This window comes from Nomascus leucogenys, chromosome 4, assembly GCF_006542625.1.
Source record: "Nomascus leucogenys isolate Asia chromosome 4, Asia_NLE_v1, whole genome shotgun sequence".
Taxonomy (NCBI): domain Eukaryota; kingdom Metazoa; phylum Chordata; class Mammalia; order Primates; family Hylobatidae; genus Nomascus; species Nomascus leucogenys.
The window spans coordinates 95403026-95425447 of NC_044384.1; the positions used below are offsets into that span (position 1 = coordinate 95403026).

General features: G+C 41.1%; 1 protein-coding gene across 5 annotated transcripts in view; it reads left to right on the forward strand.

Annotated features, from left to right (window-relative positions):
- The window catches only part of ERC2 (ELKS/RAB6-interacting/CAST family member 2), a 987712-nt gene that overhangs the window by 172854 nt on the left and 792436 nt on the right, over positions 1-22422 (forward strand). For 3 of the 5 annotated variants that reach the window (XM_030811583.1, XM_030811584.1, XM_030811585.1), the window contains exon 3: positions 2408-2824. In XM_030811583.1, the coding sequence (XP_030667443.1) occupies positions 2408-2824 (417 nt within the window). Of the gene's footprint in view, positions 1-1737; positions 1762-2407; positions 2825-22422 lie in introns of all 5 variants that reach the window. The other 2 variants (XM_030811586.1, XM_030811582.1) reach the window with 1 other exon arrangement.

A 22422-nucleotide genomic window follows, 5' to 3' on the forward strand; every position in this document is an offset into this window, starting at 1 on the left:
ATTTACAGTGTGAAATTCATTGGTTTTAGTATATTCACAAAGTGGTGCAAAGGACACCCCTATCTAACTTGAGAACATTTTCATCACCCCAGAAGATGCCCCATACCCTTTAGAGTCCCCCCACTTCCTCCACACCCCCCAGCAATCACTAATTTATTTTCTATCTATGGATATGTTTATTCTGGACATTCTGTTAGTGGAATCATACAATATGTGGTCTTTTGTGACTGGTTTCTTTCACATGGCATAATGTTTTCAGATTTATCCATGTTATCCTGTATGTCAGCACTTCATTCCTTTTTATGGCTGAATAATATTCCATTAAATTGATATACTAGATTTCATCCATTCACCAGTTGATTGACAAATGGGTTGTTAACACTTTTTGACTAATATGAATGTTGCTGCTGTGAATATTTGTGTCTGAGTCAACTGATGAATGGATACATAAAATGTGGTATATTCGTTCAATGGAATACTGTTCAGCCATAAAAAGGAACAAAGTACAGATACACACTACCACATGGATAAACCTTGGAAACATGCTAAGTGAAAGAAACCACTTATTGCATGATACCATTGATATGAAAGGTCCATAACAGGCATAAAGACAGAAAGTAAATCAGTGGTTACCAGGGCCTGGGGAAAGGGAGGGAGATGGGGAATGACTGCTAAAGGGCATGAGGTATCTCTGAGGTAATGTTAAAAAATTTATTGTGTTGATGGTTGCACAACTTTGTATGTTACACTTGATAGGGGAGCATTGTATTAAAAATGAATAACCTCCATCATTAAATACATATCAGTTTCTTTCTCTGCATTCAATACCCTGTGAGGCACTGTGGTATACAGATGAGAATGCTCGAATAATTTCTCAATGGACATTCATAAATGGGAATATGAATCGGATACCCAGAAACAGTATAATCAAGATGATGCATCACCCAGTGCTAGTTTCTGGGTGTAGGCCACACTCGGAAAGATCTCAATACCTCTGAGTATCAGCTATAGGAATTCAGAAAGATTTCAAAATGTTGACTGCTCCAATATTCGTATAACTTAGATATAGTATTACCCCATGCCTTACAATACTGTGAGTTCCCTGTGGGCAGGAGCTATGTCTTATGTCCCTCTTGATTCCTGTGCTTAGCATTGTGTTCATTACACAAGCAGGATCATGTGTTTGGTGAATGAATAGCTGCTGGCTTGGAAGCATCTTGGCTTGTCCATAGGGATAGAAATGCCTTCAGGCTTGTGGCTGCCTTCTCTGACCAGCCTGGGGGTTTGTCCTATGGGGAAAGGTGTTGCCAAATTCACCAACTATCTTCAAGCACGGTGCCTTTTCTCACATCTGATAACTATTTTGTTTCTCTGGTGCTTTCACTCTGACTTTGCTTAAAATGGTGACCAAAAATAACAGTTGCTTCCCTCTCTGGTAATACTTTCAAGACTTTTGGTTTCTGGGTCAGTGAGATTTAGGAAAACAAAAGGTGGGATAAACCTCAGGTTTGGTCTTTCTTTTTTTTTTTTTTCCATGTCTATCAAACATCAATGCTATAAACTCCGTGTAGCTTATGGGTCTTTGCTGTAATTAGAATTTTTTTTCTTTTCTTTTCTTCTTCTGTGAAGGTACTTTATGTTGATTACGTTCTTTCTGTTAAGTATCCTTTGCTTGCACTGGACTTTTCTTTGTGTTGATTTTTTGCTCATTTTTTTTTCATTTCCCATGCTGTTCAGTTACTGGATGCCAGAAGAACCAAGGTTTGTCCACTCTTTGCAGCTTGTTTGTTCTGCTCTGTACAGCCTCACCTCCTTGTGTGTTTGAGTGTGTTTGTCTGTGCCTGCATTTATTCCCTTTTGCTTGCAGATGCAGTAATCCTGTTTACTAAACCTGTTCACAGCTTTATTTGTAAAAAATAAAGTCTTTGTTTGTGTCTACTTGTAGTGGATGCTATTATTTTCATTTTTAAATCAACACATGTTGATCATGGGAAATAATGGATAGTACAATAAAGAATACCTTAGGAAACAAGGAATACTGAGTCTGGAGCGTTCTGGGCATAAAGAAGGTGTGTTTGTGAAAGTTTCCCTCTAACCTTTTCCACTTCCTAAATTAAAACTCTGTAGATGTATAATTTCCCTTGTGATTGACACTAATCTATTGTTTCTGTGTATGTGTGCATTTCTCTTCTCCCAAGACATTCAGAAAGCATCATTGAATTAATCTCCCCCTCTCCATGTGCTGTCCCATGCTTCTGAAGTCACCGTGGAGGAATTCATGGCTGGCCCTCCGGACCTCATGATTAACATTCCATCCCCGTAGTGTAGTGGCAGCAAGCGGCAGTTGACATTTTCATTGACTTTTTTTCCTACTTTCTCCTCTCCCGCTCCATCTTTCTCACTGCAGCACCTACAGTTGACAATCCAGGCCCTTCAAGACGAGCTGCGAACCCAGAGAGACCTCAACCACCTCCTCCAGCAAGAGAGTGGCAACCGAGGAGCGGAGCACTTCACCATCGAGCTGACCGAGGAGAACTTCAGGCGACTCCAAGCTGAGCATGACAGGCAGGCTAAGGAGCTGTTCCTTTTGAGAAAGACATTAGAGGAAATGGAGCTGAGAATTGAAACGCAGAAACAAACCCTCAATGCCCGAGATGAGTCAATTAAAAAACTTCTTGAGATGTTGCAAAGTAAAGGCTTGCCATCCAAAAGCCTGGAGGATGACAATGAGCGAACGCGGCGGATGGCAGAGGCTGAGTCTCAGGTCAGCCACTTGGAAGTGATTTTAGACCAGAAAGAGAAGGAAAACATACATCTTAGAGAGGTAAGAGCATTCACTGTATTTCCCCAAAGCCCTAATTTATAAGTGAAAATATGTTATCAAGTTATTTTCACAGGTTGGAAGATATCTACATCCTTAACAAAATTCCCTTTTTCATCTGCTTTATGACCTTCCTGCCGGCTGAAGACCATTAAACTGGAATTTTGTATTAGTCTTTGCTCACTGCACATGCATTCCATTATTATTCAACACATATCCGCGATCCAAGCATATGCAGGGCATATCAACTCTAAGGTGGTTTATAAACAATTGCTTTCCCACAGGTGGCTGTGGTTTCAGAGTCTTTTAGGTATGGTACTATTCAGTTTAGTTGTTTATCAAATATCACCTCTCTAAAGGAAAAAATAAATATGATTAGCAACACAATGACCCTAAATATTTTTATTACTGAATTGGGGATGAGATTTGCAGAAAGTAAAGCATATGGGGAAGAATGGTAAAATGCACAGACCAATTTTGAGTGTTTAGGGTTAAGATAATTTTTGTCTGCATTTACATTCGTCTAGGACAGAGTATTACAGGTTTTCTGAGTGTGTGTTTTGCCCTTAGTGGATTAAATCATTTGAAGTCCTTCAGAGGCAGTCTCTCTGGCCTTTTACTACCATTCAGTGTTGGGATGCTCGTATATCTGAGAATATGTGGTTGGGTAGAGCTTAGAAAAAATGTGGATGACTGCCAAGGTTTGAAATTTTTATAGCAGTTCCTTGCCATTGTGGTGGATATGGACCTTAAAAGTATCATGCAGGCAAAACTGCTGTAGGGAGACATAGATCTCACAGAAAATAACAAGCAATAAAATGGCATTAAATATGTTTTCAAACTATTCTACAGCAATAAATGAAAATTCTAGAAGATATTTGCTTCTAGACCAAACTAGATTTCTTGGCAGTATGCCTGTTCAGATGGTGGTGCTTCTTGTGAGTCACTTGTTTGGTTGGTCAGAAGACATGGCTTCTATGTTGGGATTTGCAAAAGTGCAGATGCTTCCAGGAATTTGCTCTGATGTAGGTTATATTTGCCTAGAACATAGGAAACGACTTTTTTGTCTGCAAATTTAATGTCCTCTACTCTTATTCTTCCTTGTTTTGTTTTAATGATACTTTACCAACATGCTTGGGAAACCACATGGCTTGGTTTCATATTGAAAAGCTTAAAGGGATGTTTTGGTTGGGCCTGGTCTTCCCATCCATCTTCCAAGAGGGTGAATGTGGTGAGAAGACTTCCAAGATGGCCTCCAATAATCCCTACTGCTTGGAATTCACACCATTATATAATCCTCTTTCTTTGAGTATTGGTTGATCCTCATAACTTGCTCCTAAATGATAGAATATGGCAAAAGTAACAGAATGCCAATGTTATTTCCAGGGTTAGGTTACATGAGACTGTTACTTCCATCTTACTAGCAGACTCTATTGCCTTCATAGCTTGCATGCTTTGATGAAGCAAGCTGCCATGCGGAGAGGCCCATGTGGTAAGGAACTGAGGGTGGCCTCCAGCCAACACCCAGTAAGGAACAGAGGCACTCATTTCAACAGCCACAAAGAATGGAAACCTGGTAACAGCCATTTAGTGAGCTTGGAAGTGGATCCTTTCCAAGTCGAGCCTTCAGATAAGATGACAGGTCCTGGGCTGACGTCTGTCTTGATTGCAGGCTGTGAGAGACTGTGAAGCAGAGGAACCACTTAAGTTGTGCCTTGATTCCTGACCCACAGAAACTGTGAGATAATAAATGTGTACTGTTTTAAGCTGCTCAATTTTGAGGTAATTTGTTACACAGCAACAGATAGCAAATACAGTAGAGCAGAAAGTAATTTTCTCCATGTCTTACTTCATAGACCTCTCATGTAGTTTACAGAAGAGGAGCAACAATTACTGGTATGTTGTTACTTGCATGTAGACTAACTGTGGATTTTGGAATTTTTCTTGTGTTATCTCAAAACTGCAGTTGATAGAGGATCACTATAGTTGGAAAAAGCTACTGTTTTATTTTGATGCCAAGGGGCAGCAAGGCTGTGATGCCAGAGAAATCTCTATCTGCAGCACCATTTCTCACTCCTTGTTGGGATCTTGTGGTCAGGGTGGAGTCATTCTTCTTCTGCAATTAGATTCTGCTCATTGATAGCACTTACTAGATGGTGCCTTATGTGGCTGCTTCCATTTAAATGAATCTAAACACAATTCATCTTGGGTTTTCTGAGATTGGCTTGTTCTCACAGTGGTCTGGTGTGGATATAGATCATGTTTAGATCCTTAAACACCAGTTTGAAAGCACACAGAAGGGGGTACAGAAAGTGCAGACCAATACATTCAACTAGTTTCCCTGAGTGTCAGACCAAATTGAGTAGGTAGCCCTTATTTTAGCTCATCAAGAGGGGGAGAATTTGGAAAATATATCTGTATATAAAAGACTCATGTCAAATTTGAACTCAGCAAACAAGACTTGAAGGCCTGAAAGGATCGTTTCCATGAGAAGGGTTGTACTGCCCTGTGAGAGCCATTTGTTAAATTCTCAGGAATCTCATGATCCTGGTGTTAAACCACACATAGCCTGAAATTGGTCATATTTGGTGTATTTACACCATGGAAATTGGAAAATGCTACTCTTAGGGCCTACTTTCCCCATTCCGTTGCCGATTCCTGAAAGCCAGTTTACTAGCACACCTCTGAATGAACGTTGTGAAATGTTTACCTCTAATACAGCAAGAAGATACACCGTGGAGTCAGAATGTTACTTATTGGGAGAATTATGTGTGTATTAACCACTCACGGTTCCCCAAAAGTTTTCAAAATAGCATCTGTATGTGTCAGCTTATGTGTCAGGCATCATGAAGAATGCTTTACATTGATTCATACTGAATCATCTCATTCATTCATTCATTTATTCATTCGTCCATCCATTCGTTCATTCATTAATCCATCCATTCATTCCTTCGTTGGATGAATACTTACTGAAGATCTGTTTTGGGATATGGCAACGATAAGTAACAAAATGTACCTTCATGGGGCTTACATTCTATTGGGGGAAAATAGATGACAATTTTGTGGTTAAATAGAGGCGTGTCATGAAGAAGAGAGTGAAGCACTAGTGATCTGGATGGGGCTAATTTTATGTTGGGTTGTCAGGGAAGGCCTCTTGGAGGGGGTGACAGTATGAACTGAGACCTACATAACCAAAAGGACCAGCCATGTGAGGATCTCAGAAGACTGTTCCACTCAGATGGAAAGGCCCATGGCCTAGGAGGTAGGTGCTGTTACTTTGCCCATCTTACCTGGGGGAACTGAGGGACAAACCCAATGTCACACTGCTAACAAATGGTGAAGCTAGTATTTGAATCAGCCTGACTCTGGAGTCTCAGCTCTTAAACCATTTTACTTTGTCCCTTTTCTTTTTCTTTTTTTTTTGGGGGGGGGATGTGGTCTCACTCCATCACCCAGGTTGGAGTACAGTGGCACAGACTCGGCTTACTGCAACCTCTACCTCCCAGGTTCAAGTGATCCTCCCACCTCAGCCTCCTGAATAGTTGGGACTACAGGCATGTGCCACGATGCCTGGCTATTTTTTTTTTTTTTTCGTATTTTTGGTACAGACAGGGTTTCACCATGTTGCCCAGGCTAGTCTCCTGAGCTCAAGCGATCCGCCTGCCTTAGCCTTCCAAAGTGCTGGGATTACAGGTGTGAGCCACCATGCCTGGCCTACATCCCATTTCTAGAAGAAATTTTCCCCAAATTGTGCTTGGCAGAACAGCCATTTTGTGGGCTGTTGATATGTGTTATGAGAGAAAAAGCGTTGCAGTGCCAAGTGAACTTGGGGAAATGAGGAATTCCACAGAGTTACAGTCTCAGTCTTTAATATGCAAATATGCATTAGTCATTTCTAAGAAGGGGACCAGAGAAAGCAGAGCTTCTCAAACTTACATGACTTGCTTTTCTCTTGTTACACTGGTGTTCTTTGTAAGACATTTTTGAAAAATGCTATGCTAGGAAATAAAAAGTGCTTCTAATTAATGACCTACCAAATATGTAATAATATACAAATGGTTGTTTCCCACTGCCAAATAACTGGGTTATTTCCTTCATTAGTTATTTTATAAGGCAAAGCTTATTGCAAGCTATTTCCATATTCTCTACTGAGTTTTAGAATGTACTTTGTCAGGGTATTTTTTTTTTTTTTAGTAGAAAAATGTGTCTGACCACTTTTGTCATTATACCAGTAAGAATAACTTCGCTTGAATAAAGAAGTTGCCTGACCTCTGTTAATATAGATGAATCTAAAACAAGATTTAAAATGTACTTGAGGTTTAAGGTTCAGTGTGTTCCTGATTTCATTTTCATTATGCACAGTTTGAGTAGGTCGGGGCTAGGCAGTGTGAGGCTGGGGAATGGAGTGCTAGTGGTTTTATGATTCATTCTCAGGCAGAGGTGGTGGACCTCACATAAACCCCATCTCCTGGCCTTGTTCAGCTTATTGTTTTAGGAGATTTGGAGTTGGCAGGAGTTGCATATGGGGTGGGTTGCTTTAGTGTCTTATTGTCTTTTGGTGGTCTGGAAAAGGCTGAGTGTGAAACCACTTCTTTCTCTGGCAGGAAATAACAACAAAAAGGTTATGATCTCAACTTACTTGGAAGACCAAAACCATTGCCCAGGAACTCCAACTGATGTGCTAATGTGAGCCAAAGGGTTGGCCGAAACTCAACATTACTCACTAGCATTGTCTGATGTATTTGGATGCGGGTTGATTTGATAAGACATTGTTTGACGTGCTCATAGTTTACCTTGTTCTCTAACTTTTTCTGCAAATAACATATTGTTCCATCTAGAAGTTTTAGTGATCAAGTATCTGAAACACTACTGATCTCATTAAAGAAAAAGAAATGGATTAATAGACCAAGATCCTCTTATACTTACCCTGCTTACTATTTTCTTGACTGGTCCTTAGAAGAGAGATAGGGGTCTTTGGACTTATCTCACTGTAAGATCTTGATGGGAAGGGGTATATGTTCTGCTGCTAATCCTATTGATCTGTGTTAATCCTTTTGGGCAACTTGCCCTTCTTTGGTAGCAGGGCCAGAAGAGCACCCAAGTCTTTACAGGCCACATTTGCTAATAACCCAGGACAAGCAAATCTCCCAGGAGACCTGGGCCTCCCTCTGTGCTGGGGGTGGGCAGACAGGAGAAAGAGGTAACATGAATTCTTGGTCTCCTGGTCTCCTTATCCAGGTTGAACCCAGGACAGTGGGAGATCCACCAAGGCAAAAGGTATTACCTGGAATTTCTTAAGCTTTCAGACCTTTACTGATGGCTCAAACTTGTCCTGTATAATCTCTGCCCAAACTTCTAAATGCCATTCCGGTCCCCCTTCTCAAAACCATATGGCTTCCTTAATACATGCTTGTCTCTAGTTCTGCTGACCTAAGCCATGATTTTGCTGATGCAGGCATTTCTAATTCTGACTCTACAGATTCAATGCATTCTATTTCTACCAACAAAGCTAATTACAGAAACTATTCCCAAACATATAAACATAACATTTTATATACACGATCTTTTACAAGGGCTGTTTCCTATACGTATTACAGAACTTAACAATTGCTCCCTATTTTAATACAGTAGTTTCTTACCTGATCAGTACATTGCATCAGTATTCCCAGACCTCAGATATTGCCAGTAGCTGCTCAATAAATATTGTAATGAGTGAAAAATTTGTTAAAAATATCTAGAGAATTACTCTGTGATTTATTTTGTCAATATCAGAAAAGTTCATAATGGTTGGTATGAGCTCCATTAAAAATGTTTTCTGCATCATTGCTCTATGTTTGGAGTGGAAGATAAACTGCAGGTAGCTTTAACTGGCAGTCTTCTTTCATTTTTTTCTAAATTGTGTTGGACATCATTGGGCATATGTTGAGCATCCATATGGAGGATGCTGTGGGAGTATCAGTGGCAATTTTGTGGTCTTGTTCAGAGATTCAGGTGAGCAATAAGAGGAACAGCTCATAATTATCAAGTCTTGTTCTATGCTAAGTAAATACTGTTGTCATCATGTGTATTACACAGATAGGGAAACAGAGGCAGAGTGAAGTAAGCAATTGCCTCCAGTCACACACTGCAAAAGCTGCAATCAAGAGTGAAAGCTGGGCAGTGTGACTCTAGACTCTATACCTGTCCCCATTGCATGCTACTGCTTCTTGGGGTGGTACACTGAGAGGCCTTGAATGGCATCCAAATGCTGTACAGCTTAAAGGCAGGAGAGCTGACAACTGGCTTCATCCACAGTAGAACCGGTCTTCAAGGCAGGAAGAATTTTAGCACATGGGGTTGGTGGGGAAGCATGATTGGAGAGGAGATGACTGAGTCAAATCACAGAGGTGGGAACTGTGGAGAGTTTGAGACGTGGTGAGTTTGGAGCAGCTGAAAACTCTGCCTTTCAGTGGGGGAAGGAAATAAAGCTGAGCAGATGGTTTGGTCTCAGATCACTGAGGGCTCGGAGGACCAGACACGGGGAAGTGGCTTTACTCTGTGGGCTCTGGGGAGCCTTTGAAGGCATTTGGGCTGGAGAATGACATGACCAGAGAAGATGGTCAGTTGACAGTGGATTGGATGGGAAGAGAATAAAAGCAGGGAGAGAAGTTAGAAGGATACTGTGGCTATTCAGGTTACCAAGAGTGTGAATCTGGGTGGTGGCCATGGAAGTTGAAGGGAAAGGTCATCTCCATCTGTAGGCAGGACCTTGACAACTGAAGAACTGAGTGCTGGGAGCTTTGAGGAGGAAGAGACAACTGCTGTAGACCTGTGCGCAGGCAGATATGGTACAGCAGTGGGCAGGCAAGGGTTGTCAGCAGGAGGAGCTAAGGTTGAGGGAAGACTTCGAATGTGTTGAGTTTGATGAAATCTTGGTGGAGCTGTGCAGCCAAGGTTGAGAATGTGGGTGAAGAAATGATTGTGACGTTCTGGCCAAGCACACAAGGCATTTCTGACTGTTGCTCAGTTTTATTTATTTTTTTCATACACATCTGATAATTTGTAACCACCACACCCCAAGGTCGTGAGCATTCTAAGGCATGCCTTTTCATTTACTCCTACTAGTATTTAACTACTAGAACTGAATGTTTCTCCTTTGTGCCTCTTTCCCGAGTAAGCGTCTGATTTTGAATATGGTATCTCTTTTGAGATTGTGTGGAATTTTCATTGACTGATGCTAGTTTGAGACAAATTCCCTTTATTTTCACTGAGTTCCATTTTCTCCGAGTACTCCATGCAGGCTGGATGTCAATGAAGCATCTTTCCAGAAAAACGCTGTCTCTGTAATCTGACAGTGCATCCAAAAGTAGGCTTTTATAATTTTTATCCTCACATTTCTGATGACATGGAAAATAAATTCCTTTCTGTTTAGCATCATTTGCCTTATCTTTAAATTCTCATACATTCTTTTAAGTTTGAATGCTACATGCTAGTTACTCCATTTTCATTTCAATGAGTATCATCGACTGTTTTTTATGGTAACAGAGACTGGTGGAGCCCCAGGAAGCCGTTAGACACAAGGCATTTTGAAACCTGCTGAGAAAAGAAAGTGACAGGGTTGGGGATGTGGGGAGGCACCAGGGAGGAATGAGAATGTCCGGAGGTTATGCTGGGAGAGGCTCTGATTACTTCTTCACCCTCGTCCTCCTGCTTTACCTTAGGTGTGATGGCACTCTGAAAAATATTTTTTGGGTAACTGACATAATTTATCATCATTTGTTAAAACAATGTCCCACAAATAAAACCTCAGCAGTGAGAAAGGACCCCAAGCACAGGCTCTGTGAGTATGTTAGCATGTTTCATAAGCTGCAGCAACGGGTAGTTGAGACAGGCTCAGCTGTACCATAGCCCTACCTGTCTTGAGTGGAAACATTAATACTTTACATGTGGAGGAGGCTTGGTATATAAAGCCTATAAACACATTCCATTATAAAACACATTCCATTTTGACTATTTCCGCAGATACTTTTGGCAACCCTGGGAGGACATGGAGGCTCAGAGAAATTAAGCAGTGATGACATGTAACATTTACTGGGCACTCACTAAGGGCAGCCTGTGCCAGTCACTTCCCAAGGAGTGCCATTTAATTCTTCCAACAATACTCTGAACGGAACAATGGTTTCTCTGCCTCTCAGGTGGGGAAGTTGAGGCCTAGAGAGGTGATGTGACTGGCCCAGGTTCTCAGAGCTCATAGTGATGGATGGATCTGGCATTCAAATTTGGACTTGCCGATTGAAGTACTTGTTCCTAACCACTTCTTGATGCTGCCAGGGATTTCATTGTAATCCAGAGTAGACCACAGACTAGGATTCTGGTCTTCTAGCTTCTTGCTCAAGGTTGTTTTCTCATAAATGTGAAAAAGGAAGAAATGTAAAAGGCTCTGATTTATTTTATTGCCACATCTTATCAGAGCCTGTTGAATTGGGGACTATAAATCTGTGAGGTCATAGAGCAGCAGGAAGATTAAACAGTGCCATGTAGAAGGCAACGTCAGGGCCAGGTCTTTCCATTCCAGTTTTGGCTCATGAAAATGAAAGCACCTGGCCCTCCATAAATTCTTCACAAATAGGTGAATTTTTGTGAGCAGAGAATAAGGACAAATGGGTGGCACTTAGACCTTTCCCATTTCATCAAAGTTAGTTTTATTTTACAAATTTTTTTAACTTCTTGAATATCTCACTGCCAAAAAGAAATGCTTTGTCTCCCAAAACCAGCTTTACTTTTTATCTAGTTTTTGTTGAGTATTTTGGGTTTCTTTCTGTGTCAATTGTGAGACACGGAAATTGCACTTCTAAGACGTGCATTTCATTGCTCTTCTAATTTGGTAAAATCTACTTTCCCTTCCACCTTGGCTCAGATGTGAAAGGGCTACTTTATTCGGGTTTCCAGTTAGGCATGTAGGTTGAGGGGTCTCATAAGTGTTTCGGATAGTGCTAAAAAGGCAGTGTGAACTGCTAATGGGTGATTCCTAGGAGTGGCTATCGTTACAGCAGCTATAACATATAAGAATGAATTAAATTCTCACTAAAGGAAAAATATAATTCTGTATAAGTAGTTTGTAGAAAAAGGAAAAAGAAAGGTGAGTGAGACTTCATGAGTAAAAATTACAAAGACTTGCTACGTTTTTAGATTGAGATTTGGCAAACTATAGTTTATGGGCCAAATGTGGCCTGCAGCATTTTTTTTTTTAATGGCCTGGGAGCTAAGAATGTTTTTTACCTTTTTAAATGATTACATTTGAAAGGATTACATAAGTACGTATATAGTACCCTTTATTTTGCCTCTTGGTCCACAAAGCCTAAAGTATCTGGCTCTTTAAATGTGCTGACCCCTGAATTAGATAATAAGTAAGTAGCTTTTTGAATTAAGGATAAGTAAGTAGCTTTCTGGATCAAGACATTTGGTAAAAGCCTGTCTGCAATTAGTTATATTTAGAGGATCAAATCTTACTATTTTCACATATAGCTTTTGAGGTTTGTTTGCTTGTTCACATAGGGCTTTTGAGGTTGGTTTGTTTTTAAATCAGGAAACAGTATTTTTTTCTGCCATTTTTGCCCTTTTTTTTTTTTTTTTTTTGAGATGGAGTTTCGCTCTTGTTGCCCAGGCTGGAGTGCAATGGCACGATCTGGGCTCACTGCAACCTCCACCTCCCAGGTTCAAGCGATTCTCCTGCCTCAGCCTCCCGAGTAGCTGGGATTATAGGCATGTGCTACCACTTTCTGGCTAATTTTGTATTTTTAGTAGAAATAGGGTTTCTCCATGTTGTTCAGGCTGGTCTCAAACTCCCGACCTTAGGTGATCCACCGGCCTTGGCCTCCCAAAGTGCTGGGATTACAGGCGTGAGCCACCACGCCTGGCCGCCTATTTTTCTTTTACAGTTATTAGATGTGTAGTTTTGATCTCTGATTCTTAACACATTGGGTATTGTCAGTTATCAAGAAAGTCTGCACCTCTTTTAGGAGTGGTGTATGTTGGGCAGATTCCAAAGGGACTGTGAACGAAGACTTCTTTAAGAATCACTAGAGAAGTGGAGATTGCCATTCAAACTCCAAAAGAATTAGGACTTCCTTGCCTGATAAAAACACAGGCTTCCTCCTATTCCTCCTCCTCCTTCTCTTTTTAAATACCTGTGTTTATTGACACTTTTTAGCCCTACACAATTAGTGCTTTAAAAAATGTGACTGCTTTGAAGGAACTGACCTGAAAAAGAAACTGTGTATATCTGCGGATTGTGTTAAAAAATATTGACATGTGGTAGTTGTTAGTGTGCCATGGCCTTGCCAGGTTTCCCCATGGACAGTGGTCTTACTCAGCTAAGCCAGGATTTGGTCAGGAGGACAGCCAGTTCTCTTACCACTCTCTGCCCTTCTTCCTGCCCCCAGGGCAGTCAGATCTCTCTCGCATCTGTTTGAGCTGGGCTGCCAGACATTTGAGCATTTTTAGTGCATTTTGGGGGAAGACTGCCTGTTACTAGGATGTTGCTGGCTTGGTGTAACCCAGGGATTTTCAATCTCAGCAAGGCTGACGATTGGGCAAGGTGATTGTTGTGTGGGGCTGTCCTGTGCATTGCAGGATGTTGAACAGTGGACCTTTGCTTACTAGATGCGATTAGCACTTACACCCTTCCCCAGATCATGCTGACAGCAACAAAACAATCTCCAGACATTGCAAAATAATTCTGGTGGTGAACTGCTGGTATAGAGTGACCCATCTGTCTGCTGGCTGGCCTGGGGCTGTGGCAAGGACAGTAACTCCTAGCCCCATCTGCTTGAAACTTGGTTTTATTGAGGAAGGACAGCCCAGATCAGGAGACTTCTTAACCCAGAGTCTGACTGCAGGGGATTTAACCAGAAAGCAGATGTGCTGGGGGGAGGTAGGGATGGGAGGGAGCTTGAGTCTAAAAAGAAACATAAGTGTCGTGTGTGTGTGTGTGTGTGTGTGTGTGTGTGTGTGTATGTGTGTGTGTGAGAGAGAGAGAGAGAGAGAGACAGAGAGACAGAGACAGAGATTGAGATTGATAGAGACAGAGACAGAGAGACAGATGGAGGGAGAGATTGAGAAAGAAGCTGCCTCCAACTCCCCCACCCCAACCCCACTCCTTCTCTCTCAGAAACTGTAGGGCTGGAAATGAGGCAAGTCCTGCAAAAGAAATCTAAAGGAGGGGTTGGGGGTGGTGTTTTTTCTGATATACCACATGGGAAGATTGGGACTTTGTGAAAATAAAAGACATTTGATTCTCAGGAGTATTTATGGAGGTAATAATTACGGATCTGAGAAGACACATACGCCTTACGTTTTGACTACTGGACTCTCACTATTAATTGGCAGTTTTATTTTACAATAAAGGTTGTCATCCCTGCTTTCCCCTAAATGGCCTTTGTGTCTCCCTTTCTGTTTTTTAAATAAACATTTCTCTACATGAACTGCCTCTTCCTCCTCCCCTGCCTCTAGCACCACCAAACTTCAGAATAATTTTGGAGTGTAGTGGTTTTATCATGTGGAAATGTAGTGCAGATGTTCAAAATTACCTTTTCTTCCCCCCTTTAAAACATTGTGACCACACATGCTTTGCTCTAAGTACTATTAAGTATTTTTATTATTGCTATTAAAAATCTTGCCTCAGGCAGAGTCCCACTACAGCTCAAGTCAAGGCAAATATTAAAATAGCAGCAAGTATTTACGCATAACACATTAAAAATCTGAACTCACGTTTGGCGTTTTATGCAATTGAAACCTTTATTTTTTGACCCACTTGACCAAGTTCTCTATCTAGTTTTATCCTATTTTGCTGACTCTAAAACTTTAAGTTCAGACTATATGATTTTGTTCACCTACCCCACTCACCCCAAATTTTCTGTAAACTTGAGTGTTTTCTTTACCCTGCATATATCTTTGAACTTAGCCTGATTGTAGAATGAATTTTAATGGGAAGATTTCAACTGCCAGTGTGAATTAGTTAGTGCATGTTTTAAAAAGTTCTTAATGAAGCAAAGTTATTTTTTTGCAGAGAATCTTGCAGATTCGTGGCAGGGGTTCTGTTCTTGGAGTACCACACACTGGGGCCAGTGGCCATTTACCCAGGAAATGCTTATCAACACTTAACACATCTTGTACTCAGAAACCTATTTAAGGAGATTAGCTGCCACTCTAAGCTTAACTTCTTTTAGGTTTATTCGTGCCGCTTTCTTTTTGTATGTCTTGTCCAGCCTTAAAAATATTTCTCCAAAGAGTTCCTTAAAAAAAGCAACAATTTCTTTTATGATTTAATCACTTGAATCTGGAATTAAGAGCTCCCTCACTACCTATGTGCGCTTTTTAGTGTGCTAGAAATTAATCCTGGTTTAGACAAATGAGCTTCTTTAAAATGCTCCTTTTCTCCTCCATATTCAAAGAGGAATGCACTGCAAGGTGATTTATTTGTAAATGGTGGAGGGGGCCTTTGTCATTCTGGCAGAGTCCACACAGCAAAGAAGAGGCAAACTCTGATTGTGCCTTAGACAGTAGAAATGACTCTTTTTATTTTTATGTTTTTTTAGATGGGGTCTTACTATGCTGCCCAGGCTGATCTTGAACTCCTGGGCTTAAGTGATCCTCCTGCCTTGGCTTCCCCAAGTGCTAGGATTACAGGTGTGAGCCATCATGCCCGGCCGAGAAATGACTCTTAATGTAGGTATTCCACTGTACCTTCATGATACACAGTGGTGTTCCTGTCAGTGGTCTCTGTTGCAATACTTTCATGATGCATGTCAAGGTTTAGATGATTTTAAAGATTCAAGCTTTAGCTGCTTTAAAGGACAGAATGGTGTATGATGGCTAAATCCTTGCCAATTGCACATCGAAAGCTTGAGATGCCTTAAAAGCCTGCCAGGCACAAACCTCAGTGGGTATTGTTGGGATGCCCCTTAAGCAACTCTTACAGGTAGAACAATCATGAAATTTAGTGGACATTTGAGGATATTTGTGCTGAGTGTGGGGACTTCTCAGACACAATGACACAGGCTTTTCCAGAAGACAGGAAACCTTTGTGAATAACTCATTATCTTTTCTTCTTTTTCTAGGCTGTGGTTATCTTTGCATGGTGGCTCCTTGCTTTGTTGCCCTGCAGATACAAATGTGTATTGCATAGAGGACTTAGAGAGAATGATCTAAAATGACCACATTTCCTGAAATCACAGATGCCTCCTGAGGAATCTGTGTGGCACTGGAACATCTGAGGGTTGTTGGGCTTATCATGGAATAGAGGTCAGGGAATCTCATCTTGGGAGGTCCTGGTGGGATGCTGTTGATAGCATAAATCAGCAGCAGCAGCAGCAGCACCACCACCACCACCACTGTTAGATAGAAGATCTTCTAGCTGCAAGCATGGAGCTCAGTGCTGTACTCAGTTCCTCCTCAGAACAACTCTATGAGATGTAGGTGCTGACATTGTCCTATTACCTAATCAGGGCAGTTAAGTAACTTGCCTGAGACCTCACGGGGGACTTGACCTCAGAAATGAGAACCAGCATACCATCTACTGTTTCGTAGAAAGTCAAAATAACTTCTAGTCATTTCTTCCCACCCAGTTCCTTTCCTTCTTTCTGGTTTGTTTTCTTTGAAACTTTCCTTTTCTATTTGGGCTTCTCATCTGGTTTCTATTATGACCTCATTTAAAATCTTATTCTTTCTCTTAATATGTTGGTTTCCCTCTCTTATTTTAACCTTAATCATTTTCCTCCCATTGTTTTTTCATCTGCATTGTTTTATGAGGTTAATTGCCTTTGTTGTCATATTTCTAGTAGCTGTTCTGCACTTTTGCAAGAGATCTGGGAATGCTAGTGAAATTTACCGGAGACTTCCGGTCTAATAGAATTTTAATCAGCAGTTTTCTCTGCCTCCTACAAAATCTTTACATTCACCTGCTTGGGTTTACTCTTTGGTCTCAAGTGACATGACCTATGCAAAGCACTTTGCACAGGCTTGGCTCAGCAAATATCATTTATGTTTCCTTGAGGAAAAATGAGGAGGGGATAAGCAAGAGTTGCCCTCGAATCAGTTGGTCTCCTTGTAAAGCAAGTTCATGCACCCTTTGCAAACCATTGACTTCTTTCCTCAGGATCAAACCTTGCCTGGTGGCATTTTACATGTTACTTATTGGGGTACTGGTATTTGTTCTGAGATGTGACAAACCTTATCTTCACCATCCCACTTTCATTCTGTAATTGCTTCAGAATGTTATGGAAACATTTATACTGTATGGGAAATATCTGATTCACAGGGCTTGAATAAGTAAACCTAAATGTAATACATGCTTAATACTTGTAAAGCTCGGCACTTAGTAGGTGCTCAATAGATGTTACTCTATATATAGAAACATATGTCTATATCTATATCTATATCTAATCTGTCTCCTGTCAAGACTGTGCATTCCCTGAGGGCAGGAATCACATTGTACTCATTTTTAGTATCACCAGTCCCTTGCACACTGTTCTTTATCATTATTGACATATATCCTGTCAGAATTGTACACAAATTGTAAGCAGAGATAATGTCCTCTATACCTTTAATGTCCTGTAGCAAATGAAGTATTTGATACATTTAGAAAATGACTGGGGAAAGAATTAGAATTTGTTACAGCTTTTTGGACGACATAAGAACTTCTTATGATTTATCAAAATATTCTTAATGGGTTGTGTATAAGCAGTTCTTACTTAGCTCCCCTTTATTGAGCACTTACTTTGTGCTGGGCACTCAACTAAGTGCCAAGCACTCATTTTAAATTTAATCCCATTCAGGATTTATTCTCTTTTTAAAGATAAGGAAACTGAGGCACAGAGAATTTGTAACTTCCTCAGGGTAACATAGCTGCCATGCTATTAGAATATAAATATTGTTCTTTCCCTTACTCAGTCTTGCCGGTAGAAATAATCACTCCGCATGGCATATATCATAACCATAACAATAGTAACAGTAGTACTCCTGAAGCTAACCTTTTCATTAAAACATGAAAACTCGGTAGACCTAGTTAAGTATATACCAAGTGGTGAGTGGCAACTTTGTGGAAAATTCCTTCCCAAGCCTGGACCTCTCTCTTGAGCACCAGCACCATACATGTAACCATCTAGTGGACTTCTTGTGGGTTGCAGAAACATACTAAGATTAGCCTGTCCAGAATGGAACTTGTCTTCTTCCCAACTGTTCTCCCCCTGTGTCCTTGTCTTGCTGTCACCACCGTGTACCTCCCAACCCAAGCCAGACACTGGGAACCTCATCAATTTCTCTTTCTCCATTGCTCCCTGTATTAGTTTTTTATTGCTACGGTAACAAATTACCACAAACTTAGTGGTTTTAGACAATACAAATATGTGATTCTTGTACAGTCCTGGGGATCAGAAGTGTGAAGTCAGTTTCACTGGGCTAAGATCAAGGTGTTGTCAGGCCTGCATTCCTTCTGGAGGCTCTCAGGGGGAATTCATTCCCTTGCCTTTCCCAGCTTCTAAAGGCCAGCTGCACTCCATGGCTTGTGGCCCCCTCCTCCATTTTCCAGCCAACACTGAAACATTTTCAAATTTCTTTATGACCCTTGCTTCTGTGGTCATATTTCCTGCCCCATGACTTTGACCCTCTTGCCTCCCTCTTGTCAAAACCCTTATGATTATATTGGGCCCACCTAGTTAATACAATATAATCTTCTCATTTTAAAATCCTTAACTCAATCACATCTGCAAAGTCCTTCTGCCGTGTAAAGTAACATATACACAGGATTTGGAAATTAGGAGGCGGACATCTTTGGGGGGAGTCCGTTACTCAGCTTACCATACCCTCTGTGTCCAATATATCACTAAGCCCTATTTATTCTCTCTCTCTACACACTTTTGAGTCTGCCTGTGTTCTTTCATTTCCGTTGCTCTTACCTTTGGCTTGGTCCTCTTAACTGGTCTCCCAGCTTCATACCTCTTGTAGTTCATTCTTCATGCTACTGTCAGGATCATTTTAGAAAAATGCATGTCTGTCCTTTCAGAACCCTGCATTGCCCAAAGGACAAAGTACAGACTCTTGAGCCTGGCTCACAAGACCCCTGCCTGCCTCTTTCTACCTCATCACCTACTTTTCCTTTCTCCCTTGCCTCTCCCAGTCAGCTCAAACTCTGGCTTTGCTGAACAGCCAGCCTCTGGGCTCTGTGCCTGTGTTTGTGCAACTCCCCCATTGCTGGGGCTTCCTTCCTCCTCCATCTTCACTTGACTAACCCTTACTTGTCCTACAATATTCAGCCCAGGTGTTTTACCTTCTCCGGATGTCCTCACTTTCACTCCTTCCTACCCTGGACTGGATTAAGGTCCCTACTTGTTCATATATTGCTCATAACAATTACTAAATATTCATTTACTTGACTGCCTTTCCCACTAGACTGTGAAATATCAAAAGGAAGAACCATGTCCAGTTCACTGATGCTTCCATGAACCCTAGTAATGCCTTAGTACATGATAAAAACCCCAAACTGTTAGGGAATGATTTTGGAGTGAAGCTGCATTAGTGTTCTTTTGTGAAGGATCAGATTTTTATTTTTAACTACTTACAGACTTATAGAAAATTTGCAAAAATCATGCAGAGGGTTTCTGTATGTCTCTCCCCTAGCCTTCCCCAATGTTCATCTCTTACATAACTTGAGTACAAGTATTAGAACCAGGAAATTACCATTTCTACCTGGTATGGACATGCTATAATTTGGATATATAACACTCCAAAAGTCATGTTGAAATGTGATCCCCAATGCTGAAGGTGGGGCATAGTGGGAAGTGTTTGGGTCATGAGGGCTGATTCCTCATGAATGACTTGGTGCTATAAGGAATGAGTTCTCACTCTATTAGTTCCCATGAGAGCTGGTTCTTTAAAAGAAACTGGCACCTCCTCCTTTCTCTCACCTCCCCCCTCACCATGTGATCTGCACGCTGGCTCCCCTTCCTCTTCCACCAGGAGTGGAAGCAGCATGAGGCCCTCATCAGAAGCTGAGCAGATGCCTGTGTCAGGTTTCTTGTACAGCCTGCAGAACTGTGAGCCAAATAAACCTCTTTTCTTTATAAATTATCCAGCTTCAGGTATTTCTTTATAGCAACATAAATATGGACTAAAATGGTAGATACCATTAACTAAACCAAAGTCCTCATTTAAACTTCACCAGTTTTTCTACCAATGTTCTTTTATTGCCATTCCAGGATCCTATGTTGCGTTTAGTTGTTATTTTTCCCTAGTGTCCTGCTGTTTGCAACAATTCTTTAGTTATTCCTTATCTATCATGATCTTGGCACCCTTGAAGAGTATTGATCAATTATTTTGCTGAATTTCCCTCACTTCAGACGCTTCCCATATCTTTGCATGATTGGACAAAGGTCATGCATTTCTGAAAGAAACCATGTGATGTCCCACTCAGGGGATTGGAACACAGAGTTAATGATGTTGCTGGGTCATTTTATTGAATACTGGTGATCCCACCAGTCTGGACTCTGCTCTGGGATATTGCTCTCTTTACTAAGTAGATAGTTGTTGTCATCATCATGACTAACATTTATCAGTCACCCACGGTGGGCCAGGCACTATTCTAACCTCTCGATATGTAGTAACACCTTTAATCCTCACAACCCTGATAAAGCTGAGCTTATTAATCCCCCCTTGTTACAAATAAAGAAACGGAGTCACAGGAAGGGGATTACTCTGCCTAGGGCCTTACAGGAAGTCACAGTCAGGGGGCCAACAGGCCTGTGCTCCCAATCCTTGGGCTACTCTGCCTCCTTTGTGTGTGGGGAGAGTTGGGGTGGGGCTGGTGCAGCCTGCTGAGTAAAGGGCTCCACAAGGGGCAATCTCAACCCTTATTCTCTCTGTAACCAGTTTCCATGCCAGTTTCCCTAAAGAAAATCAGATGTGTATAGTAATTTTTTTTTTTTTTGTAATTTGGTTTGTTTTTTAATCAGGCTTCAAGTGTCTAGGAAGTATGAAAATATATGGCTGAATGGAAATCCTGAACCCACCATTTAGGAGTTAGTTTTTAAAGCCTAGGAGACTGTTCATGAGGTAGCATTAAGGTGGTGACAGTGGGAACAGACAGGGAAAGGAATATAAGAAGAGGCCTTGAAATAGGAACATCTAAGAACCTAAAGAATGGGGAGGGTGGAGGTATTGGAGAGGCTGGAGTTTTCAGCTTTGGGGAAAGCTAATGCCTGTGACAGTCACAAGGGAGGCAGGGTTTTGGGAGGAGAAGGAGAGTTTGGCATTTGAAAATATGGGTTTGCATTTCAAGGCAGAAGACTAGGCTAGAGATGTGGGTTTGGGAAGCATTTATAAGAGATGGAGTTTAGATACCCCTTCACCTCTCCCTGTCCCTGCAAGCGAGGAGGGTCTGATGATAGAATTAGGGCATATCTCTGTTTAAGACAAATAAGAAGGAAGAGGAGCAGTGAAAAAAACTGAGAGGGAAATATTTAGAGAGGAGGGAGAACCCAGAAAGCAGGGCCATCAAGGGCGAGAGAACTCATTTATTCATTCATTCACTCTTGCATTCCGTTGTTTTATGGAGAACCTTTAACTCTAAACTATGTCTTGAAGGGGACACTGAGATGATAGAGACTCTCATGGGAGGGACCTTTGGGCTTGGTCCCTAGGGATGAGGTAAAGTTCATTGACAGATAAGTAGGAAAGATGGGGACATGTATGGCCTGGGGCCCTGATATACTAGCACAAGCTTGTCCAACCCATAAGCCACATGTGGCCCAGGATGGCTTTGAATGTGGCCCCCCAAAATTTGTAAACTTTCTCAGAACACTGTGAGATTTTGCGTGTATGCATGTGTGTGTTTTTAGGCTTAGGAGCTATCATTAGTGTTAATATGTTTTATGTGTGGTCTAGGACAATTCTTCTTGCAATGTGGCCCAGCGAAGCCAAAAGATTGGACACCCCTGCACTAGCACATGTGTTGTTCTTTCTCAAATCCTCCTCCTCCCAAAGAAGCTATATAATTTTAACCAAACCTTAATTCACTCCTCAAATTATATTCAAATGTAGTCTTCCTAAGCATATGCTGTAATTAAACAATATGGCATTTAAAGATTCTTAACACCACAATATGCCATGGTTACTTTAGTCAAAAATATTCAACTTGAACTAATTTTTTGGTGCTGTGACATTAAAGAGCCAGATGAATGAGTTTTTTAAATTTAATTTAATTTAATTTTATTTTTTGTTTGTTTTTTAGCTGAGTTTGGGAGTTGAATGGATGCTGGGTGCAGAGCATGGCCATATGCCAGCATGATATCGATAATAGGTTGCAGGAGCTAATGCTGAATAATAAAAGATGGTTTCATGTGATCCTTGCTAACAAGGTAAAGGTTTGAGCTGCCAGAACAGGAAATTATAAAATTTGTATCTAAAAATAATCGAATCCCTTGCATTTTCTATTGTGACGTCCAGTGATAAGAAACAAGGACCTTACAGAAACTCTGGGCAGTTTCTGGGACCCCTGTTTGTAATCAGCTGATTTGATTTTCTTCAGTACAATGACAGAATATTAGTGAGGAAATTAAACTTCATCATGC